General features: G+C 52.0%; 1 protein-coding gene across 1 annotated transcript in view; it reads right to left on the bottom strand.

The window, feature by feature from the left end:
- Col5a1 (collagen type V alpha 1 chain) overlaps positions 1-23,843 on the bottom strand; it is a 152,375-nt gene extending 128,532 nt beyond the window's left edge. The window contains exon 1 of the mRNA XM_059262197.1: positions 23,383-23,843. Within this exon, the coding sequence (XP_059118180.1) occupies positions 23,383-23,491 (109 nt within the window). The 5' untranslated portion in view covers positions 23,492-23,843. The remainder of the gene's footprint in view (positions 1-23,382) is intronic.
- Positions 23,844-24,177: the final 334 nt, after the last annotated feature.

Below are 24,177 nucleotides of genomic sequence, written 5' to 3'. Positions count from 1 at the left end.
CAGCAACTAGGGAAGAAGCCTTGATGCGGAAGGGTGCCCTGCAGTATCTTGGTGAGGATACTGATGCCAGGCCACACGAACCTGGCATCTCCCCTTTTGGGTAGATTGTATAGAAAGGTTTATATTGTACCAGGGTGTGCAAGGTTGCTTGTGAGATAAAAGCAAGGCCTACACCCATCAAGAAAGAACTTGTTGGATCCAAAAAGCTGTCCCTGTCTAGCTCACTGCTAAGACCGAGTGGAAGGGGTCAACTTTTACAGCCTGACATGGGAAGGTGGCCAGGACACACTGCTCAGTGGACATAACCGTGTTCAGAGACACTGATAGCATGCAGCACCCTGTGTTAAACTAAGTAACAGAGATTGATGGATTCTAAAAACCCACCCCACACATATAGGATCCAGAACAAATGGCTCAGGGGTCGATGGCCCTGGGATGGATCCAAGATTGGACAGATGAGCGAGAGAGAATGTGTGCTTGCCACCCACCGACGTCTACTTCTGAAGACCTGTGTATGTGCCAATACAAAACTTTCACTGTTTACTTAAAAAAAAAAAACTCAAAAAGATTTAAGTGTGAGCATTTAAAACCAGCCATGGCTCTTTGATTCTAGCGTCTGTCAAGTGGTGCTGTCTCTAACAGAGGTGGGCTCTATGGAAGGTAAGAAGGGCAAGGGACCAAGGGGACACAGTGCTAGCTCTGCAGCCTTGACTTTAAAACCCATGGGCCCTACTCTTCAACTCCTGGAGCACAGGTGTCAGGTTTCAGAAACCCCGAGTATCCTGGCAAGAAGGTCCAGGATGAGGAGTCCCCTCAGGACCCTGACCACCAGCCAGGTCTTACTGCGCACTCTGGGAAGCTAGCTTGGAGACTAAGCCCTGTGACATCACACCACTGACCCTGAGAGAATGAGCCATCCCGGCATGCCCCACCCCAAAAGCAGATCCACATGCAGAATAAGGGCTGTTTCAGAGTACCGGGTTTCTAGTGGCCATCCGGCAGCAAAGATGAACATTACAGGGGGCTGACGAAAAACAAGGAGGTATATTTATGACAGAAATCCCCAGGAGACATCCTGCAATTACGAAGGAGGGTGTACAAACAACCAACTGAAGTTCAATGTCAACGGTGGATAAATACATTCAAATTAAATGAAGACCCCTCTGTGTCCATTAAAAATGGCACAACTAGTATGGATAGGATTCTTTTCACTGGGGGTGGGGTCAGTCTGCTGGCAGGAACTCAACACCTCCAATGCAGGTGCTCCCTCTGCACTTTGGCCTACCCATGGCTCTGCCCATATGTCAACGTTGCACTGCCTTGATCACTCCAGGCGCCAAGCCTTAAACCGGCGGTTCTCCCTTCGGGGGTCACATATCAGATATCCTGCATAGCAGATATTTATATCACAACACATAACAGTAGCAAAATTACAGTTATGAAGCAGCAATGAAAACAATCTTATGGTTGAGGTCAGCACAACATGAGGAACTGTGTTAAGAAGCTGCAGTCTTAGGAAGGTGGAGAACCATTGACTTAAACTGACACAGCATGAGTTGAGTCTTCTAACATTTCAAGAATAAAGTGGTTTTAGTTATTTTATACTTTTTTTTGTTTCCCTAAAGATTTCATAGTCTGACTTAGGAAAGACTCAGTTAAGTTTCTGTCACACAAGTATGAGGACTTACTCCTCCAAACCCATGTAAAAGCCCGGCATGGCCAGTGGTGCATGTCTGTAACTGTAGTGCTGGTGATAGGCAAGGGGGACCTGGCGGGGAATTGACAGGCAGGTTCCTGGAGCTTTGTGGCCTCTCGAATGGACAAGCTCCAAGTTCAATGAGAGAGTCTGTCTCAAAAATAAAACAGCAAATGAAGAAGACACCCATCAGCCTCTGGCCTCCACATACATGCACGCACAGTTGCACATATACACAAACACACACATATATACTACATATACACAAAAAGTTCATGATCACCTTCCCATTCTCTATTGCCTAAGATGTTAACCAGCACCCCATTCAATCTATGGGTCAACTTAGAAGAAATGATACCTTAACGATTTGAGCCTTCTGATCTATGAGCTTGATAGAGCTGTGTGCTTAGATTTTTGATTTTGATAAGTGATATTCTGTAATACTCGCTATACAGATCCCACATGTTTTGCTATAGTCTATCAAATTCAAGAATTACATGTTTGATGCTATTGTAATGGCTTTTAAGTTTCCTGCTTCTGACTGTTTATTGCTTCTGTCTAGAAATACAACTGACCTTTGTATGTTGGCTTCATACTCTGTTACCTTCCTAAACAGTCTTATTAGTTCTCGAAGCTGTTTGTGGATTCCTTAGACAACCATCGTCTGCAAATACAGACAATTTTCCTCTTTCTTTTCAACTTAAGCCCTTTGTTTTCCTTCTCCTGCCTTATTGCATTGGCAAGGATTTCCACTTAAGGCTGAGTGAAAGCATGGGCCCTCACCCTGCTCCTTGATCTGTGTTCGGCACAGATTTTACATCCAGGACTTTTACCATATTGAAGACATCCATTTTATTCCTTGCTTCCATTAGAGTTTAAGTTTAAAAGACATGTACAAAGTACATGTAATCCCAAGCTCGTGTCTAAGGGCACAGAACAAATAGAAAAAAGTAAACACATCAAGGTGTTCATTTAGTAATGTGTTTGACTTCAACTAATAGAAACCAACAGCATCACCATCATCATCTTCGCTATCATCACCACTACCATCATCATCATCAACACCACCATCACCATCATCACCATTGCAACCATCACCATCACTACCACCATTACATCACCACCATCATCACCACCACCACCACCGTCACCATCATCACCACCGTCACCACCACCAGTACCATCACTACTATCTCCATCATCATCACCATCACCAACACCATTACCATCACCACCATCATCACCACCGTCACCACCACCGGTACCATCACTGCTATCTCCATCATCATCACCATCACCAACACCATTACCATCACCACCACCACCACCATCACAGTCATTATCATAGTCGCCACTATCATCATTACTGCCATCACCATAACTTAAATAAGGGATTATGATGCTTTTGTTTCTTCTCTGCTTCTTGGTAACTTTTAATGTTCCCATATGAACATATGTTGCTTTTACAGCATATTATACAGAGAATGAGTGCCAGTTAATGCCCAGCAGGAAACAGCATTACATGAATAAATGCCCATTCTCTCTTTATGTCTACTCCAAACTGCAAGATGGTTCCAGTGCCTGTGGTCTTTGCCTTGATAATGGGCAATTTTCAGCTGGCCTTTCTAAAACAAAACCGTTTTCAATTCTCAGGACTGTGTACACTTCACAGGAGAGTGACATTTGAAGGAGGCCACCCCACATCATGAGTCCTCCCAGGGCCCCTTGGCAAGCCTTGGGTCTGCCTCACCCTTGCCCTTTCAGATTGCAATGTGGACAAAAGGCAAATGTGTCTGTTGGCCACTCGCTTCTCCCGGCAGTGGCAACAAACTGGCATGCCTTTCAATTCTCGTTAGAAGAGACGGCTTTAGAAAGAGAAGGAAATTGGCCCCTGAAGATGGTTTAGCACCTATTAACTGCTGCAAAGACAGCAACATGGGGGAGGAAATTAATGGGGTACATTTCAGACTGCAGATGCCAGCCACCAACAGTCCTACACCCTGAGCACACCATCCATTCACACAAATCTCCAGGTCTGAATGGCACCACTGTTGGATCAGAGACTGCACCCTATCAGGAGGCATTTTGCTGGTTCTGTGTACAGGCCGTTTCCAGCTGTTTTTCTTGCTGTTTACAACAGCGAGTGGATGGACACCTTTCTGACAGGCCTTTCTGTCCCTCGATTTGATTATCTGCACAGCTCCAAAATGATCTATTTCAATTACATGATGCAAAATTCCATTCCCAGAGTCAGTTCTGTGAAGGAGGGAAATGATTTCCCAAGGCTGAGGAGCAGGACTCAGACTCCTTCCTCCAATCAGCCCATGCCACAGCTGACACTGCCCCCTCTCATGAGTAAATGACACTGACTCTCAAGGTCTTCCCAAGAGTGGATATGAAGGGACTCTCCATGTCACTCTGCAGGCTCAGGAGCTGCAGCTAGCCCTCCTGGGTGTGAATGAGTATAGTGCACGGGGCTGCACAGAAATAATTAGCATTTTGGACACTCCCTTCCTAAGAACAGGCTGCAGAGAGACCGCTCGAAATACCCATCTTTCTCCAGCTCAGGCTGGCCCCTCTCCCACCCCACTCAGCAGCACCCAGCCCACTCCATTATTTTACAGATATTTCAAACTATGATGTAATTCCCAAGCACAGCCAATCAGCGGGACACCTGGCGAGGAGAAGACCCTAACACCAGCAGAATGCAGTATGCTTGCTCAGTGAGCCCCAACTAGAAATTGGCAAATACAGATGGCCAGAAAGGGAAAGGGAGAATAGGGATATGATTAGTATCTGTTAGGTATCTACTGGGTTCTAGAAGGTTCCATCATGATTTCTGACTAATGGAAGGAGAGCTATGAAGCATAGAGGTATGTGTGTTGGGTTTTGTTTGTTTATTTGTTTTGTTTTCTTGGTTCCCTGGAACTAGCTCTGTAGACCAGTCTGGCCTCGAACTCATAGAGATCCACCTGCTTCTGCCTCCTGAGTGCTTGGATTAAAGCACCACGTCTGGCATGTGTGCTGTTCTTATTCCTAACAGTTCGGCTACTCATGTTGCCCATGTGACTTGGAAGTACTGCCCCCCATTCTCCAGAATGGGTAACACATTCACCTAAAGGCCCAGGGGACCTGGCATGTGTCACAGGCACAAACAAGGGCCAAGCTGGGTCCCAAACTTTAAGCAAAAGGCTCCTGCTGCTTCTCCAGAACCAGAAACAGGGGAACCCTTCTTCACAGTAGACTGAACCACCTCCCTCATTCCACAGGGTGAGGTCTGCTTGGGCTTGACACCTGAGAAGCACACCACCCAGGATGTGGTAGCTACTTGGTAATTGCCCACTGCGGCAGGAACGGAATTCAGCGACTACAGGGCTCTACTATTCCTATGCTTGGCATGTGAGTCAGTGTCTCAGAATTCACCCTAAGGAAACAATCGGAGGGGAAGAGAGGCTCTTGGGAAGATGTTCATCCAAGTTGTATTTACAATAGCCCACAGCTGGAAGCAGCCCAGATCCAACGCCAGAGCAGCAGTTACTGGTACAGCAGTGTGCTCAGCGACAGTACACGTCTCAGTCCCCAAATATGACACCCAAAGGTCCAGGAAGAAATAATCCAGACATTTTAAGTAACTTTTATTATAGCATCCTGTTACAATTGCCCTGTCTTAGCACTTGCTAGTCTGGAACTGTGCCCAGTCTACGAATGAAAGCTTGCCACAGGTGTGTATACACAGGAATAAATGCAGCACACCCAGGCTTCTTTATAATTGTGGTTTCAAGCACCCCCTGGGGTGCTTGGAATGTGTAGCCCGTGGATGAGTCTGGGTGGCTGTACTTACAATGAGTTCTGAAAGACACAGGGGAGGACTCTTACTCCTGGACAGATTCATCAGAAGCCAAAATCCACTCTGCAGAAAAGAGGCTCCAGTACCTGAGCAGAAGAGTCCAGGGAGCCTACACTGAGCCCAGACACCCCAAATTTCCAAGTGACCCCAGATGAAGCATGTGGCAGCCTCAGTTTCTCCTCCCGTAAAATGAGTGGATGGAGACCGCTAGGGCCACAGCTGGGCCACGGCAGCCGGGACATCAGGAAGGGTCAGTGCACTATTGACAGTGGCTTCCAGACTTATCTTAGGTTTGCTTCATGAACTTGTTTGTTTGTTTGTTTTGCTTTTGTCTTTCGAAACAAAGTTTCCCTGTGCAGCCCTGGCTGTCCTGGAACTCGCTCTGCAGACCAGGCTGGCCTCGAACTCAGAGATCCGCCTGCCTCTGCCTCCCGAGTGCTGGGATTAAAGGCGTGTGCCACCGCTACTCAGCAGCTTCGTGGACTTTTTAAAAATTCCTTTTCACTATGTGTATGGGATACGAGCACATGTGTGCAGGTGTCCACAGAGTCCAGGAAGGGGCATTGGATCCCCCAGGAACTGGAGTTACAGGTAGTTGTGAGGCTTCTGATGTTGGTACTGGGAACCAAACTCAGGTCCTCTGCTAGAACAGTAGAAGCTCTTAACCACTGAGCCATCTTTCCAGCCCTTGCTATATAAACTTTTAAGGCCACAAATAGTTTTTACTGTTATTTCAGCCAAAGGCAGCCACCTGACAGCGGGAAAGGCATGCAGCCTAGAGCAGCCGGTTCACACTCCACAGCATGTTTTCTGTAGCTGCATATCTGCCTGCTTCCCAGCAGCACACCTTCTGAGATGCTGCATTCATCTCTCAGAAGCAAATAAGAAGTGTGGCCTGGGGACCTGCTACCCATTCTAGGAAAAAACCTGAGTCCGGATATTTGAGCATCCTTTCCCATGATTGACACATGTGTAAGCATGAATCTGAATGTTTTCCCTCTGGAAGGGAAGGGTTCGTGCAAGGAGGAGCCCTCTTTCTTTTCTGGGATTCACTTCAAGTTTCTCGAAGACTGGTACTGCTCTGTGAATCTGGAGTCATAGCGAGAAAGTAAGCTTCATCAGTTTCTGTGCTGTGTCCTGTCCGGGGGATGCACCATAACGTATTTAAACACCTCCTCCGTGGCCAGGCTGGTGGTGATGCCTGTTATCTCAGTACCCCGAATGAGGCCAGCTACTTCAGGAGAGTCTGTCTGGACAAACGGCTCCTCCTGGTGAGAACCTGCAGGTGTTTTGAGCTTCTGCTCTTCCCAGCAGTGCCTTGCACACAGGAGTGGTGAATACAACACACCCCAAGGGGCAGAGCTGCTGAGTCAAAGGGCACACGCATTTTAACATCTCAACAGCTACCTCTGGCTGCCTACTGAAAAGGGGTTTCCTTCCCCAGCTGACAGTCCATGGTGTATCTGTGGTCCTGAGGCTTCACCTCCATGCTGTCCTTGTTGAAGTTACACAATTTTCACATGTATAAAAGTTCCAAACGTTTTCCTTCCTGAGAACTAGTCACACCTTTGACCTTTTTTTTATTAATTTGTGGGAACTCTTTGCATATTATACTATATTGACCCCTTTCCTGCCACATAGGTTCACATTCTTTTCTTGGGAATGGTGGCTGTTTTTACCCTTCAGACAGGCAGAAAAACTCCAATAATCCACTTTTACAATTTCTGAGGTTTATGTCATGCTAACAATGTCATATTCCCACCCCACCCCCACCGCCTCGTAACCATAAACACCTACCTCCCATGCTTTCTTCTAGTGGTTCTGTGGTTTCATTTTTAAAGTTCACATCTTTGATCCATTTGGAATGAATCTAGTACAAAAGGGGGGGCAGACAGCAGCATCTTTGCCCCAGATGGCTTCTGAATCATTCCAGCCCAGTTCCGTGATTAATCCTTTCTTCCAAGGCCCATGTGAAATTGCAGCTTTTACTAGACCCTAAATTCCTGCCAGTGTCCTGGCTTTTAAGGACCAGGGTCATACACTTCCCAGCTGCATCTGATTGACTCACACAGAATGCTCACCAGCCCCCCAATATGTTCTCCCCAAATGCAGCCCAAGGAGGCCAGAGCTTCCTTGCCACCCACTCCTGCAGCATGCTTTCTCTGTAACAGGTGGCTTGGAATATGAGGCATAGGAACCACCCAAGTGTCCATCAATAAAGGAGACGCTGTAACAAATCAGACACTCACAGAGGTCAGGACGGATGGAGCAACCTGCAGCGCACGGGACACAAGGACAGAGTCCTCATTGCTGCCTTCAGGCCTCAAGGCTGTCACCTTCAGGGAGGGGTGCCCAGTGGGCAGAGTGGCCGCAGGAGCTGGTACGGTGCCCAGGTATCCCCCAGATAGCCAATGTGACCAATGTCCCTTCCTTTCTTTATTCTCTGCATTCATGAGTTCTGACTTGGAGGGTTACAGGTGAATTTTAGCCCATCTTCCTTCATGTTCCTATTTTCTATGATCACTACGAGATTCATCTTTTACCACAGAACATGTATATTATGAAAGGAGGAGGAGAGAGAAACGCACAGTGCGGCCACTTTCAGTGGGGAGCGGAGCCAGCTAAACCCTGACTGCTCGTGCTGTCCTAACCAGACTGACCTATGACCCCTGGGGACCCCACCCAAATGGGGTCTGTTCTTCCTCCCTGCCTCGGCTGGCATGAAAACTGGAGGTGTGGGGGTAGTTCAGGCCTCACACTGGGTAAAGCCACAGTGCTGCCATACCTGGCTCCAGGATGCAGCCCAGATTTCAAAGACCCAGTGGCCCAGCCAGGACGTCACACTTCTCCTGGGGCTGTGCCAGGTCTGTGCCAATTACAGATGTGTAGAGCTCGCTGTGTTACACTTCAGGAATGAGGTTTCCTTAACCACTCCTTGGCAAAGTCCCACACAGTGCCTTGGACGTTGGTGGTACCCACAGAGAGGTTGCTGAGTTGAATTTCCGGGTTTAGCACAGCAGGCAGGGTAGGTGTACAGTACCACCAGGAATGAGGCAAACAAAGTTCTTCTGTGGCTAATAGCTCTGGACTTGAGGGCCACAGTACAGACTCTAGTTTGAATTTGTGGCCCATTAGAGACACAATAACAGTTTCAGAGCTCATCAGCTGGTTTCCACTTAGGCAGGCATCTACGCAAACCCATCCCTTGAAGAGCTGTGAGAACAGGCCAGGAATGAGATCAGAAGCGAGATAAAGCCACAGAGCTGTGAGGATGAGGGTAGAGAGTCCTAGCAAGAATCCCTGCCACCTGAGCTACTCTGGCATCAGTCTCCATGCCCACCTGTGACCCCTGAGGGCTGCAGGAGGGGCCCCAACAGTGAGGTTTCCCCAGGGATATAGAAGGGGCCCGCCATGACCCCCAGGGATATAAGAGGGGCCCCACCAGTGGAGATCCCCAGGAATGTAGGAGGGGCCACCCGTGACCCCCTGAGGTACATAAGAAGGGCCCCACCAGTGGGGTTCAAATTTGAGAGTCACTGGGCAAAGAACTCCATGTGCCCAGCTAAGAGTCAGGAAGTGATAGGGAAAACAGAAGCCAGATTCTCAGGTACCTACAGATGGAGTCCCTGGGCCAGTAGGGATGTCAAAATGGGAAGGAAGGTGGTAACCGGACACCAGTCAATCAGTCTGACAGAGCCCAGGGGTGGGGCCACACGGAACGGAGCAACTGTGGAATGCCAGGGCTGAGTGGGTGTGGCTCTGTCCTGGCTGCAACATCACTAGAGGAACCGGACCAGGAAACAGTTTTATAAGGGACTGGAAAGAGATCAGACTGCCTCTCTGCCGAGGAATTTATCTGTTGGCCAGGATATCAGCCAGGCGCGAGCACTGAGGGAGAAAGAGCATGGCAAGGGCCTGGTGTCTTCCACTGGGCTTAGTCTTAACCTGGGGGGAGGTGAGGGGGGGGGGCTGGGAGCATGCCTGTGTCCAGAGCGAGGAGTCTTTTACAGTCTCACTTCCCACCCCTAAAGTCCTAGATGACAGAGCTGTTCAGGGAAGGGCTGGGACATAAAGAAGTAGCTGGAGAAAGTGGGTAGGAGCAGGCAGTATTTAAATCATTGCAAAACAAGGCTGGAAGTTTTTATGGGGTGAAATGCTTCATCCTGGAATTAGATGGGCTGGGGCTGAAAGCAGCAGCTGGGGAATGAACTCTGAAAGATGACAAGATTAGCTGGCCAACAGAGAGCTGCAGAGAAGGGTCTAGATCCCAGAAGAGTGCCAACCCAACCTCAGGCTGGCTCCCCGTGAGCCTAGCCATCTGAGAAGTCCTCGCAGGGGCAGGGTAGCAACTACCTGGGACTGCTGAATGGGTTGAAGGGTACGCAGAACTTAAGCTGAGAGCTGGGAATGTGGCTCAGCTGGCGGAGTGCTTGCCTAAAGTGCACAAAGCCCTGAGTTTGATCCCCAGCACTATATAAAACTGAATGTGGCGGCGCACAGCTATAATCACAACACTCAGGAGGTGGAAGCAGGAAGATCAGAAGTTCAAGGTCATTTTGGCTACATCTTGAGTTTGACGCTGACCTGAGGTTATAAAGTAAAAAGGACCTCACCTCCATGAGGAGGCAAGACATGCTTAGCTTTGTGCCCACAGGACAATCTGGAGACATCGGATAGATTGGGTAAGAACCTAAATGCCCATCACCATGTTCAGACATAAGTCTACTATTTTTCTGGGTATCGCTGAAAGACCCAGGGCGGTTTAAATTGCCATTGGAACCCTGATGTATAACTCTGGGTCTAGACCTGTGTCTGAGAGGGGACAGTGCTGTAGGACAACAAACCAACTATTCTGATCCACCACATACTGACGAGCAGTATGACTGTGGGTCAACCCACAGTCCCTAAGTGTCCCTGGGCAAACACTGGGCATTCTCTCCCTGCAGATATTAGGGCATCCATCCTAGTAGTTGACTCTACAGCACTCCAACTGCCTTTCCAGGACTCTGCCCTAGAATGGCCTGAGTAGAGTGGGCCAGGGCTTCCCTGGCTTCCCAACACCAAGTGCTACTCCACCATGGCTACACTCTTGTTCAGCGAACACCCTAGAGTTTTCAAATTACTATCAGCTCAGTCCAGAAAGTATTCACTGGGCATGGCCCATGCTGGTCCACTGTGAGATACAGCAAACTCCAGACCTGTCTGGTTCTGTATGGCCTCAACTCTGCCTCCTTAGGTTCCACAAGCCTATGAGATGTGGACATCATCCATTCCACTCTCTGTACATGAAGAAACTGAGGCACAGACATGTCACGTCTGAAGTCACACTGGCTACCCAAACCGCACTCAATTTTAAAGGGCTGAGGTGTAATGCCACACTTGGCCTCTAGGTGATGCCTTCCTCTCTTCCCTCTACAGCCAGAGACCTGAATTCCAAGCCTCAGGGCCACTCCACAGAGCTAGGACTATGTTCTGCTACCAACTGCTGGGAATTCTGGTCCACTGGGTAACCTGAAGCTCAAAATGTCTAAGATCACAAGTGCAAGGTGGAACCCCCTCACTCTCTTTTGTAGTGTCCAAGGCACACCGTGGGGCCGGGTGGGTGGCCTGGACAGCAAACACCAGTTATAGGATCAGAGTCCCACAGGGCACACCAAGACAGCCAGGTCACATTGTTTTCTGAGTTTTTAATTTTCTTTTCCGAGAAGTTCATGATTTAAAGATGTGGGTCACACCCTGCTTGACTTCTCTGGCCCCACTGAGCTTATGGCTGAGCTGTACCAGCTTAACTCTTGGACCCTCTGACTGATGACTCAACTCCCACCCGGCAACCCCACCCACTCTCCCCATCAGCATTTGGCTTTGCCGGAGCACCATATCCCTTTCATCAGTTGTCAACTGAGATAGAGCAGACAGCCCCTACCTGGCCATAATCCCCCACTATCAGACCTTCTTCCCACTAAAATGGAAAACATGACTGAGACTCCTAAACAAACAGGCTGCTTGCAGTTGGATGCTGCTGAGAGCAGATCTACAGCACTCTCCAAAGACAGACCAGACCAAGCAGAAGACAGGGAACCCAGGGCTGGGGGCTTTAGGAAACAGTGCCAAGGGACAGGGACCCCAGCCTTGACAACATACACACAGCCAGAGGCACAGGGGGAGGGTGGCATGAAGGACACAGGACCCTTCACCTGGCCACCATCCCCAGACCATCCCCTCTAGGCCCCTACTACAGGGATGGAGACCCCCAAAGAAAAGGGGGAAGTGACCTCAGTGGAGACTGAAATGTCACCAGCCACAAGCCTTCTCTACTGGCCCTGGTGACACTGAGCCTGGGTGACACCCCTCAGGCTGGACAGAGTTATTCCCAGAGCACAAATGTTGTCTTAAGGACTCAAGCTCTGTCCCTTACCAGCTGCAGGGCTTCTGTGGGCCTGGGTCTTTTCCTGTTTTCCTACCACCATCCCTCAGGTGCAAGTCTCAAGTTAGCATATCTTTGGATTGTATTATGCTATAATGTTTGACTTTTCAAAAGCTGCCATTTGAGCTGTTGATTTGAGCAAAAAAAAAAAAGAAAATCAATTTTGTTCATGAAAACAAAAATCATTAAGTGAATTCTGGGATTAGGGCAAAATTTCCAATAATTTCTCAGATGGCCTCGCACACACCTCTGCCAAATGGTGCTATGCACTTGCATGAAGTGGTGGTCTCAGCTGATAATCATAAAATCAAGATATTGAGCGGCTCTGGAAAACACTGAAACCACTATACATCTGGCGATGGCACTATTCAGCCCAGATTTAATCTCTACATAAAGATAAGTAAGTGTATCATCTCATTAGCATGCAAACTTGATTTCATCTTTAATAGATAGTACAATGTGTATTGCAAAGAATTGTTTTAAAATAACCTTCCTCACGCTTATCCATAAACGCTAGATTTGTGTGCCTATTTTATGTATCTGTATACCCAGGGTCACGTGAAAAGAAGGGAGTCTCAAGCAGAACACATAAGCAAGCCTGGTTTAGAAACAGAAAAAACTTGGGTAAGAGGGGTAGGGAGAAGGGTGGGGAGGAGGAGTGGGGAGGAATAGGAAGGGAAGAGAAAGGGGAGAAAGTAGAGGAGAAGTAAGAAGGGGAAGAGGAGGAAAAGAAGAAAAAGGAGGACAGTGTAAGAAGGGGGAAGAGGAGGAGGCAGCAACCTGTGAGTCTTACCCTTCACCTTCAGTGACCATTGGACAATCTTGCCTCTTCACGTATGGGAGCTTCCTTCCTTCTATCTTAACCCACACACAAGTTACCAGACCTGGGGGAGCTTTGGGGAGAAACTAAACACCAAAGCCTGCTTGGAGCCCAGTGCCCATCACCCTCCAGTCCAGAGGCTGACCCGCCTCAGCTGTCCTGACCTGATGGCAGGGTACCTGAAGGACCACAATGGGTACATCAGCCGTCCGCCCCCCATTCTCCACCCTTTCTAGGGTACAAAGGCAAGCAGGAAGGGCCTTGGCTTTCTCCTAAGACACCCCATGTGGCCTTTCTGCCACACTGTCCATGCCCTTGTACAGCAGTCCCTCCAGGAGCCTGCAAATCCTCCTCAAGGGCCAAGCAGCTGTTTGCAATCGGCCCAGCCCTGGCCCCAAGCAGAGGAGGAGGAGCATGTCCACAGGCTGGACCCAGGGAGTCATGGGGCATTCGAGGACAGGCAGCTCCAAGGCTAGGAGACCCGGGGCTGCCCCTCCCCACGGACAGAGCCAGCAACAGTGATGAAATGGGGCGGGCCTAAAAAGGCAGAAAAGACAAGAGTCCTCTACATAAAGCCCATTTTTCAGTCACTGCCAAAGAACAGGGAACCCCTAGCCAGCCTCAAGCCAGAGTTTGATTACATTAACACCATGGGTTGGAGGTATTACAGCACCTGCCAGGGACAGAGTGGGCTCTCCTGCCTGCATACCATCCAGAGCAGAGATATTTGGGAACATTGATGGTCAGTGCCTGCTTAGGCAGGAAGGCCCCGGATAAGACAGCCTGCATTGACCTCCCAGCCTTCAGAGGCAAAGAGGTGGACTAGCACCTGGGCTGGATGAATTCAGGATAGTCAGGTTCCTTTTCTCAGCACCAGGATCATGGCAGATGGACTCTCTCTGCCAGGTATCACCAAGGATCCAGTCCCCTCTCATCACCACCTGTGATTTCAGAAATGTCCAACTCATCTGAGCATCATTATCTGCAAGTGGCCTGAAACTGGAGGCCAGACCCCAGATTCTGTAAGCCCTCCTGCAGGGCATCTATCTGTTCCTTTCAAAGTGGCCAGCCGGCTCTCCCACTCCTGGGCAGAAAAACACCTTCTGAACTAACTCCCAAGTGTTAGATGCAGGGAAGGTCGGATGGAGTGTCCCAGAGATTCATCCTCATCATCAGTGGGACCCCTGGCTCTACGGAGGTGCTGAGGTAGTGTGGCACTGTACCCACACATGCCAGCTTCACACTTCTCACACATTAAGGGGTGCTCCTCACTCCCAACCGGTCACAAAGACAAGCTTCGTAACAGTTACATGGCAGGCCATCCTCGATTCTGCGGCCATTCGCTACCCACGTGGACTGGAGGCAACTCACTATCACAGGTTCAATGTCCCCAAAAACCCCCCTACCTCCTACAGTCAGCTCTGCTTCCAAGTAGAGAGATTAAGTAGCATGCTCAAGAGCCCACAGCCAGGAGCACACACGCATTCTCCTGATTCACAGAAACCTTCTTCGTTGTCCTGCTCTCTAAGTATCTGCTGAACTTCCTCTTCCAATGTCTGAGATGCAACTGAGCTCCTCCCCAGGGACTGCCTGCTGTGTCCAGAGTTGTCCCCAAGTTCCCTCGACTGGTCACTAGCACCAGAATTTGGGGGAAGGAGTTCCAGGGAGCTTCTTAGAACTGGCCCTGTGAACCCACATCCACGAGGCAAGGTCCTGGGACCACTGAAGCTGAGAGTTATATGTGTGCCTGGGTTCCACCTGCTGGTTTCGCTCTGGGTCCCTTGCCGAGCCCCTGAAGGTCCTTTTTGAAGGAAGTGGATCAGACCACTGTCCTACAACATGGCATGTCTGGGCAGGGTCACAGGCCCTCTGCAAAAGGCTAGCATTCAGCTCTCTGGGGACCAGCCTTCTGTGCCAGGGCATTACTAGAGGGCGGGAGAGGCCCTGGTGCAGCTGCAGCGATAATACAAGAACATGTGGGATGCAGCTTTCCCGATACAGGCACAGTACCCAGAGCACCCGTCTTGTGTCACACACCAGGCAGTCACTGCAGGTCCCTAGCCCCAGGCTGTCACTCAGCACACCAGCCAGCAGTAGCCTGAGGCCTCAGAACCACACAGCCAGGACAAGCTCTGTGGAGGCACCTCAGGCCCTCCTGCTTCAGAATCATCTACTTAGGGGATAGCGGAGCTGGGAGAAGGGGCTGGAGCCTGCACCATCGGCCTAGCCATGGGTGGCTGGAAGGAGGGCAGTCCCAGGCTTCCCTGCAGCTCCTTAATAAGCCCCAGGAGTACAGCTCCATGTGAGTCCTGCAGGTTCCATGTGTACTGACATAGGTACATACTGACATCATATGTGCCGCCATACAATGAGAGCGGCGACAGCGGACACCACCGTCCCCACTGAGCTTGCCTCAGAGACGAGGCGGCATTTTATGTCCACCCTGTAGATGGGGAAACCAAGGTACTATAGATGCTTCTGTTGTGCTAAGTCTCAGTACACAGGGAAGGGCAAGATGCAGGGACCTTCCTTCCCAATCCCTGATTGTGAGCTGGATGTCCGGGGGTGTGGGAAACCGCTGTCCTCTGCCCCTCTGGCCTGGGGCCTGCAGGGCAGTGACCCTCTCTAAGCTCCATCTTGGTGACTCTCTGCATCCTTCCCACGCAGATGGGTCACCAAAAAGAAAGGGCAGTCTCAAGACCACACTAGTGTAGCTTCAGCAGAGCAGACTCACCTAGAGGGAGAGAACCCCTGGAGGATTAACAGGCAGAGCCCAGAGAGGTGGAGGAGTTCTACCTAGGAGGCTGGCTTTTAGAGACATATGCCCAAAGAGTCACTAATAAAAGTAGATGGTGTCAGAAATCTACTTAAGAAATCTGGGCTGGGGTGGATGAGGCAAGGCTAGCAGTGGGCAGACCTAGGGGTATTGTAGAATATGGGGCCTTGTTGTACTAAGTCTGACATTTCCCCCACTACCCTCAGTGCTAACAGACTGACAGCCATGCCATGTTCCAGAACCTCACACTCCCATACACTCCAGTCCAGCCCTGATCCCTAAGATCTGCTGGGAAGTAGATAGGAGTTTGCTGAACATCAGAAGAATGATGTTCTTTGGAGAAGAATGACTGTAACCCACAGACAGGAAGGAAGCAGTGTTCTGTCCTTCGGCAGGAGAGGCTATATAAAGACAGGGGCTGGTGGGACATCCCAGCCTTCACACAGCTTCTCCTTACACTATTTCCCCAGCCAGGCTCTCCCATGTTGAAATTCAAGCCCTATCAGGAGGACCTGAGAGAGCACCTCCCCTAAAGGTCCTTCCCATGTCTTCAGCATCCCAGAGCCAGACTAAATTCAAGCGTCTCTCCCTGTGCCCACCATGGCAATTGCAGGCTGTCCCATACTGGGGCAGAGACCAGCTTTTCCCACACCCACGTTGTCTGCCACTGTCCTCTATGAGCTCTGACAACGGAGGAAAATTAGCTGGGCTCAGCATGTAAGCTGGGCATATACCTGGACCACTGCCCTCTCAAAGGAGGAAGCCCCAGGGGTACCTGGTCCTGTATCAGAAAGAGAGAAGAATCACCACTGAGCACCTGGGTGAGGACATTTCTGTCTTCCTGAATCACTCACCTCTGGCTGATGGAAACGGGGAAGCCAGGCCATGTCCACCTCACTGGCTTTGAGCATGGGTCAAAAGCCATCAGTATATATGACTGTGGTAAGAACCAGAGGCAAGAGAAACTTGCATGGCTTCTTGTGACCTGGCCTGGCAGAGGCTCCATATACAGACCTGGAAGGATCAGTCCCACCCAAAGATGTCTGAGAGCACAAGCACTTTTCAGGTCATGCCTGGGGAGCACTCCACACATCATGCCTTGGGAGCACTAAGGAGCACAAGTTCTGAGCAGGCCATGCTTGGAGAGCAAGATTAAAAGTGAAGATGAACATGAGCCAGAAAAGAACAGCACAGGAAAGTGCCCTCTGCATCCATCAAGGGACACCTACCTTCAACTGTGCAAAGGGTGGACCCCAGGGTGCTTAGCACAGTGCTTCTGAGGCAGGCCTGGAGACACAAGCTGGTCTCTGATTGGCCAGTGCTCCTTAGGGACTGGCAAGTGTCTTCTTTTGGTTCTCCAAAGCCTCTTTGGGGTTGGCAGGAACTACCTCATCTTGGCAGGTACCGCCAATGACTGGCACAAAACCCAGTGGTGGATGAGTATTTTTCTGCTGCCCACTGTAACCGCACTTCGCTTGACAAATGCACCTGTGCAGATGTCTGTCCCTTCTACACATCCTACTCCAGAAGTTCCTGTCAGCCAGGGATGGCTCACCAGTTGCACACCAATGCCCTGGCACCCACAAAAGCTATGAGATCTAAATGCCACCGAGGCCAGTTTCCGCACGGTAGCCCTAGGCTTCCCCTCTGCACAACGCAGGACGGCCCGCCTGTTCCGACTCTCACCACACCACAATGTCCACTTAGGCTAAGACGCTCACCAGTCTCATTGGTAAGTCAGTTTTTCCAAGCTGTCCCCAGTCCCCCCGACACACACACACACACACACACACACACACACACACACACACACACACACTGTGATGTCATTTTGTGCCATTTATTTCTCTTTTTTTAAGGGTTATTAGATATTAGACTCCCCATTGCCAAGGCACTGGTAAGAAAGAAAAGGATGGAAACTGAATTTGCCCACAAGAACCCAGCTCTAGGGCCATAAAGATTGCTCTACAGGTTATGGATGCTTGCTGCCAAGCCTTGCAGCCTAAACTCAATTCCTGGAACCCTGATGATAGAAGAGAACCGACCCCTGCAAGTTGTCCTCTGAATACACACACACATACACACACACACACACACACACACAACCACACACACCACACACACACACACACACACACACACACACACACACACACACGTGAATGCAACACCAAAAAAATGTTAAGAAAGAGCTCTATAAAAAGGAAGCAAAGGTGTGCCCATGTCATGGCCAGAAGCATTTCAGAGTCTGCCCCTGGAACTCCAAGTTATTACATTTGAGGAAAGTGGGTCAGTCTGTGGTTCGTGTCTTGGGTCTGAGTCACCAAATAATAGTAACATTTACCACTGGTGTGGGGTCATTACTGAAGCTGGGAATATTCCAGAAAAATGACTGTGTTCATAAGGAGCTGAGAGGCTGACGGCTGAGACTACGTGATGTGGTGACAAAAAGTGAACCTGCGGCCTGCAGTGTGCACCCAGGAATGCGTCTCATCTCCTGTTCTTTCATTCCATCCCTCCCTCCCCACAGTGGGAAGAGGTGGCCAGGAGCCATGAATGGCCAGGACCGTTAGTACTTCCTGACCCCAGCTCCTCATAGAGAAGTTGCTACAGAGGCAGGGGCATGGAGGTACCTGGTCCACATTGCACAGGACACACCTTCAATGGCTGAGTCTGGGGCCTCGGGAGAGGTGAGGCCGTCACAAATGGACACTGCTTCCCATGCTTACCCCATCCTGAAGACCCAGTGTAGCCCTCTAGGGAATAGGGCGGGTGACTCGAACAGCACATGACAGCAGCTTCTAGCAACATCAAGAACCCCAACGATCATAACAGAAATCGCAGCGCTTATCTGCACTTCACATGACTGTGTATTGCTCTCCCAAGAATCTGTTATAGTTGCAATCATTCACCTGCTCACGAACGGGGAAACTGAGGCCCAGGCCACTGAGTACAGAGCTGGGAAGAATCGGAGCCAGGAAGGGCATGCAGACTGCCTCACCCAAACCACTTGTTCTTTCCTCCTACCACCTGGTCTGCAGGCAGGCCGTGTCCCACAGTGACCGCAGTATGGCCTGTGAGAAGGGCCCGGGCAGGCTCCACCCATTGTATCCTGGCACATCCAAGAGCTTGGCCAGAATTGCCACAAGCATCTGTCAAAGTGCTGACCAGCAGATGAGCTGATTACATAGAACATAACTAGATGGGGAGCCCAAGTGTCACATGACATGGCTCACATCAAACTGGGGGGACCTGTGGACCAGTCCACTTGGCGGCAGAGCCCAGGGCCTATGGTCACCAGGAGCTCCAGGGCTCCAGGGCCGTGAGCACCTCTTCACCTTCCATTGTGCACAGAGTACACAGACTTCTCAGAAGAGCTGTGGAAACACACATGCACATGTGTGTGCTTTCATACTCCCACACATACGTGCAGTTACACACACAGTTGTTTCACACATGCAGGCATACAGCACATACAGGGACATGGGTCCCACATGGGTGAGCACATTACACATACACACAGTCTGACACGCATGTAACACCCATGAAACAACCCTGGAATCGACCTGTCCAGTGCCTTCACACACACTCCTTAGGTGACTACAATACCACCCTGAGGGAGCTGGGCAGCGTGCCACACGCAGATGAGAGCCAGGGCAGGAAGACAGGAGCTGCATGGTACCTACCTCCTTTCCCATGTGCACCCCTCCTCAAGCTTCTAGACTCTGGATGTTCCGAGAGGACTTGGGCAACCTTTTCTTGTTGCAAATTACTACAGAGCACAGCTTGCGAGCCAGCCCTGAGTCCCCGAGCCTAAGTCACTGCCTAAGAGGCAGAGCCACCCAGTCAGTCTCAGGCCCCCTCAAAGAGACACATGCTAATCTTCCCACTTTTCAGGAATGGAAACTGAGGCACAGAGACTCAGACTGGCCTAGCAAACCCCTCAACCTCAGAGGCAGAGAGAGCACACACCGGCTTCTCAGCTATGCACATCCCCTGGAGCCACAGCAACCTCACCACCGAGGAATGTCCCCCACAAATCATCCCCAGAGTGCCCACAGGCAAGGTCAAAGCCTATCTGGCCTATATCATATGCCGCAGCACGGTGCCAGGTCCTGCCTCCCATCCCGAAAGGACGGGGGTACCAGGGAAAGTCAGCGGAGCTCTGGGGACCCCCACTCATTCCCTTTCACTGGCACTTTTGTGCTCCTGGTGCAGGGTCACCAAGGCAGTCAGGAACTGGGGGCCTGCCAACCCACTAATGAGGGGCTTTCCAGCCGAGGGAGAGGGCCCAGGGTGACCCCCCTGGATAAGTCTGGAATATCCAATGAGGAAGGAGGGACAGGAGCAAGATTAAAGTCAGGAGGAGAGGACACAGTGGGGGAGGATAATGAAAAGCAAAGGGGTCAGGCCACCAGGGACCCCCATGGAGAGATCCTCCAAGATGGTTCCACAGGGCCCAGCATGTCCAAGGTGGCCCAAGAACAAGAAGAAAGGTGTCTGGTGCCAAGAGGGAATCAGGAACCCCGTTTCCACCGCCCCAGCACCTCCAGGCCAAGTGCAAGCTAAAAGCCTGTGGTACTTGGAGTCAAGTAGCTGACAGCGAAGTAGCTGGGTGGTCCAAACGGAGATGGGAGACTGACACCCACTTCAGAAAGCCACAGACCCCCAAAAGGAGATAGAAATGAGGGGTGAGGGGAGGGAGGATGGAGGAAAGAAGGGAGAGAGGGGAAAGGAGGGTGCAGGGAGGAAAGAAGGAGAGATCAGGTAGAGGCAGCAAAAGGAAAGAGCGTAAACTTTGCATCTGCTCCCGGGTCCTGCCTGGACTGGGACCCCAAGCTGGGACTATAGCCCAGGGTACTGGCTCTCCCACGGGAAAGCAAAGAAATGTATGTGAAATCAAAGAACAGAATGCCTGGACCTGGGCCAGGCAGGAGGGCAGCCGTTCACTCAGGGCTCTGGCCAGGTAGTCAGAGGCTCTGCTCACCCTCTACTGAGCTCTGTCCACACAGGTACCAGCAAACTAGCCACCAGCATTTATTGTGCCCAGAGCCATCGATGAGCAGATTGGACAACCCCACACTACAGTAAATAGTGTCCTGGGGTGGGAGAGATAATGCTTTCCTGGCACACTAGGCACCACTCACCATCCGTGCTGTGCCAGGAGGGGGCCAGGTTAGAGCCTTACAATCCCTACACTCCACTCAACAATTGTACCTCCGCAAGAGGGTACAGGCTGATTCAGCGAGGCGATAAAGAATGGAGAAAGAGGCGTCCAGCCAGAGGCAGGGCCAGGCAGCGGGCATCAGCTGGCCTCCGCTAAGGGTGTGGCTATGAGGAGCATCCAGAAATATCTACAGGGTGGGGTGGAGAGGCAGTCTCTAGCCAGCACTGCAGGACCAGCCCCCAGGACAACATCATCAGAGAAGAGGCTGTGAACTAGCCCCAGGAGGGGACTCTACTACCGCAGCTGGGTAATAACAGCTGGAGAGGACCCATAGTTCCAACCCTGCAGCCAGAGTAATACACCCTGACAGACACAGAGGGCTTCCACAGGGAGCTGAGTTCCTCCACCAACTGGACTTTGTGGGGAAAGTGAAGGAGGGATGGAGGGAGGGCCCAAGGATGTCCCTGTAGCCAACTCATTGAGTCACAGGAAATTTAACCATTCAGTATCTGTCAAGTCTCACAAAACTTGGCTGCCTTGCCCTGCAAATGATTGCAAAAAGCAGTCATGTGACCCAAGCCCACCAATAGCACATGGAGGAGATGACCTCAATTTCCAAATATTGGGGTCACGTTTCATTTCCCATCATCCCCCCCCTTAAGACTTTTAGCAGCTCCCAGTGCAATCTGACTTCTCACTCCTTCACACACTTGGCCAAGAAGGAGGCAGAAGAACTGTGCTCACAGCAAACTCGGAAAACATCTGGCAGAGCCTGGAGGGAAGAGAAGCAGGGTAGGGTCCGCCTGCACTTTTCTCCTGACTTGCCAGCATCGAAAGTGGACTGCTGCCCCTCCGGCCACACACTGAGGATGCCTTCCAAGTGGGTCCCACCACAGGAGCAGAAGAAAGCCTCCTGGGGCCCACCCAGAAATGCAGTGTCTTTGCATGCTTCGAAAAGTCTGTTTTGTCCAAAGCAAAGTGTCTAACACCACAGCCAGGACCCAGGCAGCCCCTTCCAAGTGGCCGCACCCTCAACAGCAAAGGAAAGTAGGGGTGGGGGTGACATAGCACAATGATGGAGTGAAGCAGAGACATGGGCAGGGCAGGGATGGAGCAAACGGTTGGTGCTAGGAATGCCCTACTTATGCCCATGGTAACCCCAGCTGCCCGGGTGAGGATTCCACTGAAGGATTCCCTCCTGAGGTTCTAGGGAAACCCCACTAAAGGAGCTGGGCAGGGTTAAGTACCAAGGGAGCATTGTGGGGGTTGGGGGGAGGCAAGTGGCTGACCCCATCCTGTCCATCTTCCAGTTTTCTGAGAGTCTTCATCATCTCCTACTTCTAACTGAACCCTGCAAAATCCAGGTCAGCTGGTCCAAGTCACAGTAAAGTGGGCATCTGCCATGCTCTCCCTCTGTCCCCCAAGGCCCTGGAGCTCCTTCCATGCCTACTCTTGCTTATACCATGTACCCACTGGGCACTCATGGTGCCAGGAAGCAGGAGAAGAATACTGTAATTGGCCATGGAGCATGGAAAGTGATTCTCCCACTAGTCCTGGAAGCTCCAGCTAAGAGCCTTGTCCTGGACAAGGGCTGGCCAGTCCGCGGCCGCCACCCACTCTTCTGCTGCCTGAACTCCTAACCGCCTTCACCTCCCCTGCTGCTGCATGCCTGGATGCCTTCCCACCCTGGTCTATGGTGTTTAGGGGTCTGGGAAGATTTATCCCACAGCAACTAACAAAAGTGATGCTGAGAATAACGTTGCTGCCCAGACGTGAGCCTGGAAGTGCTGGAATCCAGACAGGGACAGTCAGTGGCCTCCTGATTCTTCCCAAGGGACCAGGACTCCTTCGAAGGGCCCATCCTGGCAGGAGGAGCCTCACATCTGCAGATCATCTGAGCAGCTCCCAGTCCAGACTCCAAGGCCCTCTCCTGGCCTGGCTCTCTGTTCATCCCATCTTTGGGCAGAGAGCCCAAGCAAACTACCTCCAAAGGGTTAGGAGGTTTGCGGTCAGCTTAGGAGCAGAGTTGGCCTACTACCTAACAGGGCTCTACAGTGCCCCCTGAACGCTTGGCGGGGACTGCAGGGAACCCCGTCCCCTGGGAAAGCAGAGAGTCAGCCCAGACAAGCCGGAGGGTGTGTACCGAGGGAAGTCCAAAGCTGGGGATTCAAACTTCTGGGATCCCCTTCACCCCTAGGAGTCCCCGAGGAATTGAATGGCTTTGACTCTAGGGGGCGGCCCTTCCCAGCTTTCAAAAGGGAAGTTTCTGCTGAAGGGCTGCGTGGGACGCAGCGGGTCGCCTGTGATGTGGGACAGGGAATGTGAGGTTTGGGGACAAAAGTGTGACCACCTCTGCTCGGATCTAACACGAGGCAGACTCTTCCTTGACTCGCGCGACAGCCCCACCCGACTGGCCCGTTTGAGGAGGGGGCGGTACGCCCGCGGGGATGGAGTTGGCCCGGCTCCCTCTCCCGGGCCCCCAACGAATGGTATTCGTTGTCTTGCCCGGTGCATTCCACAGGCCAAGGGGGAAAGTTCTGCAGGCTCGGAGGAGGCCGGCGGCGAAAGCGTCTGGGATGACAGCGGCCCGGCGGCTCCGCGCGCGTTCTACTGTCCCCGAGGCCGGGTCCCCCGAGGCCCGAGAGCCCTTACCTGCGCGGCTCGGAGGCGGCGCCCACAGCAGCAGCAGGAACAGGAGCAGCGGCGGGGACAGCAGCGGGGCGCCGGGGCGCGCAGCTTTCCAGCGGGTGTGTACGTCCATGCCAGCGGGGTACGCGGGCCGGGGAGCGGGGGCGCACTCGATGCACGGGGACCAGGGACACGGCCCGGGTGGCGGACGCAGAAGGGAGCGCGACAACTTCAGGGAGTCATAGGAAGCTCGGCGCGATCTCCCCCGCGGCGGTGGCTGTCCTGGAAGGGGCGGCGGGCGCGCTCGCCCACGGCGCGGGGATCAACTATGGCCCGGGACGGCCGGGACCCCCTCACTGGCTGCTCGCGCGCGCCCTGTCCTCCTCCTTCTAGTCCCTCGGCCTCCTCGCCGCTGCCGCCCCGCGACCCGCTCCCCGTGGGCGCTCAGCTGGAGTGAGGTCCTGCGCCAGCCGCGGGGACGAGGAGTGCGGACCTCGCCTTCGGCGCCCAGCACTTTTTCCCCCTTTCCCTCCCTCCCTCGCTGCTGGCAGACACGGCGGAGGCTGTCGATCCCCAACGCCCGCAGCAAATCAGAGCCCGGCACCCGGCTCAGTAAAGCCGGCCCCCGCCTCCCACTGGGCGCCGCGGGCGAGGGGGTGGGGACAGCGGGCGAGTCGCGGCGAGGAAGGGGCTGGCCCGGGGCGGGAGCGGACGTGGGACGGGGGCGGCGCCCCCGTTCTTTCTCCCCGCTCTGGGCGGCGGCCTCTGGAGCCCGATGGCCCACCCTGGTCCTCGATTCTTCCCGCCCCAGGTGCCCCG

Source organism: Peromyscus eremicus, chromosome 4 (genome assembly GCF_949786415.1).
Source record: "Peromyscus eremicus chromosome 4, PerEre_H2_v1, whole genome shotgun sequence".
Lineage (NCBI taxonomy): Eukaryota > Metazoa > Chordata > Mammalia > Rodentia > Cricetidae > Peromyscus > Peromyscus eremicus.
Note: the sequence above shows the minus strand (reverse complement) of the source record. Positions and strands in the feature narration are given on the sequence as shown.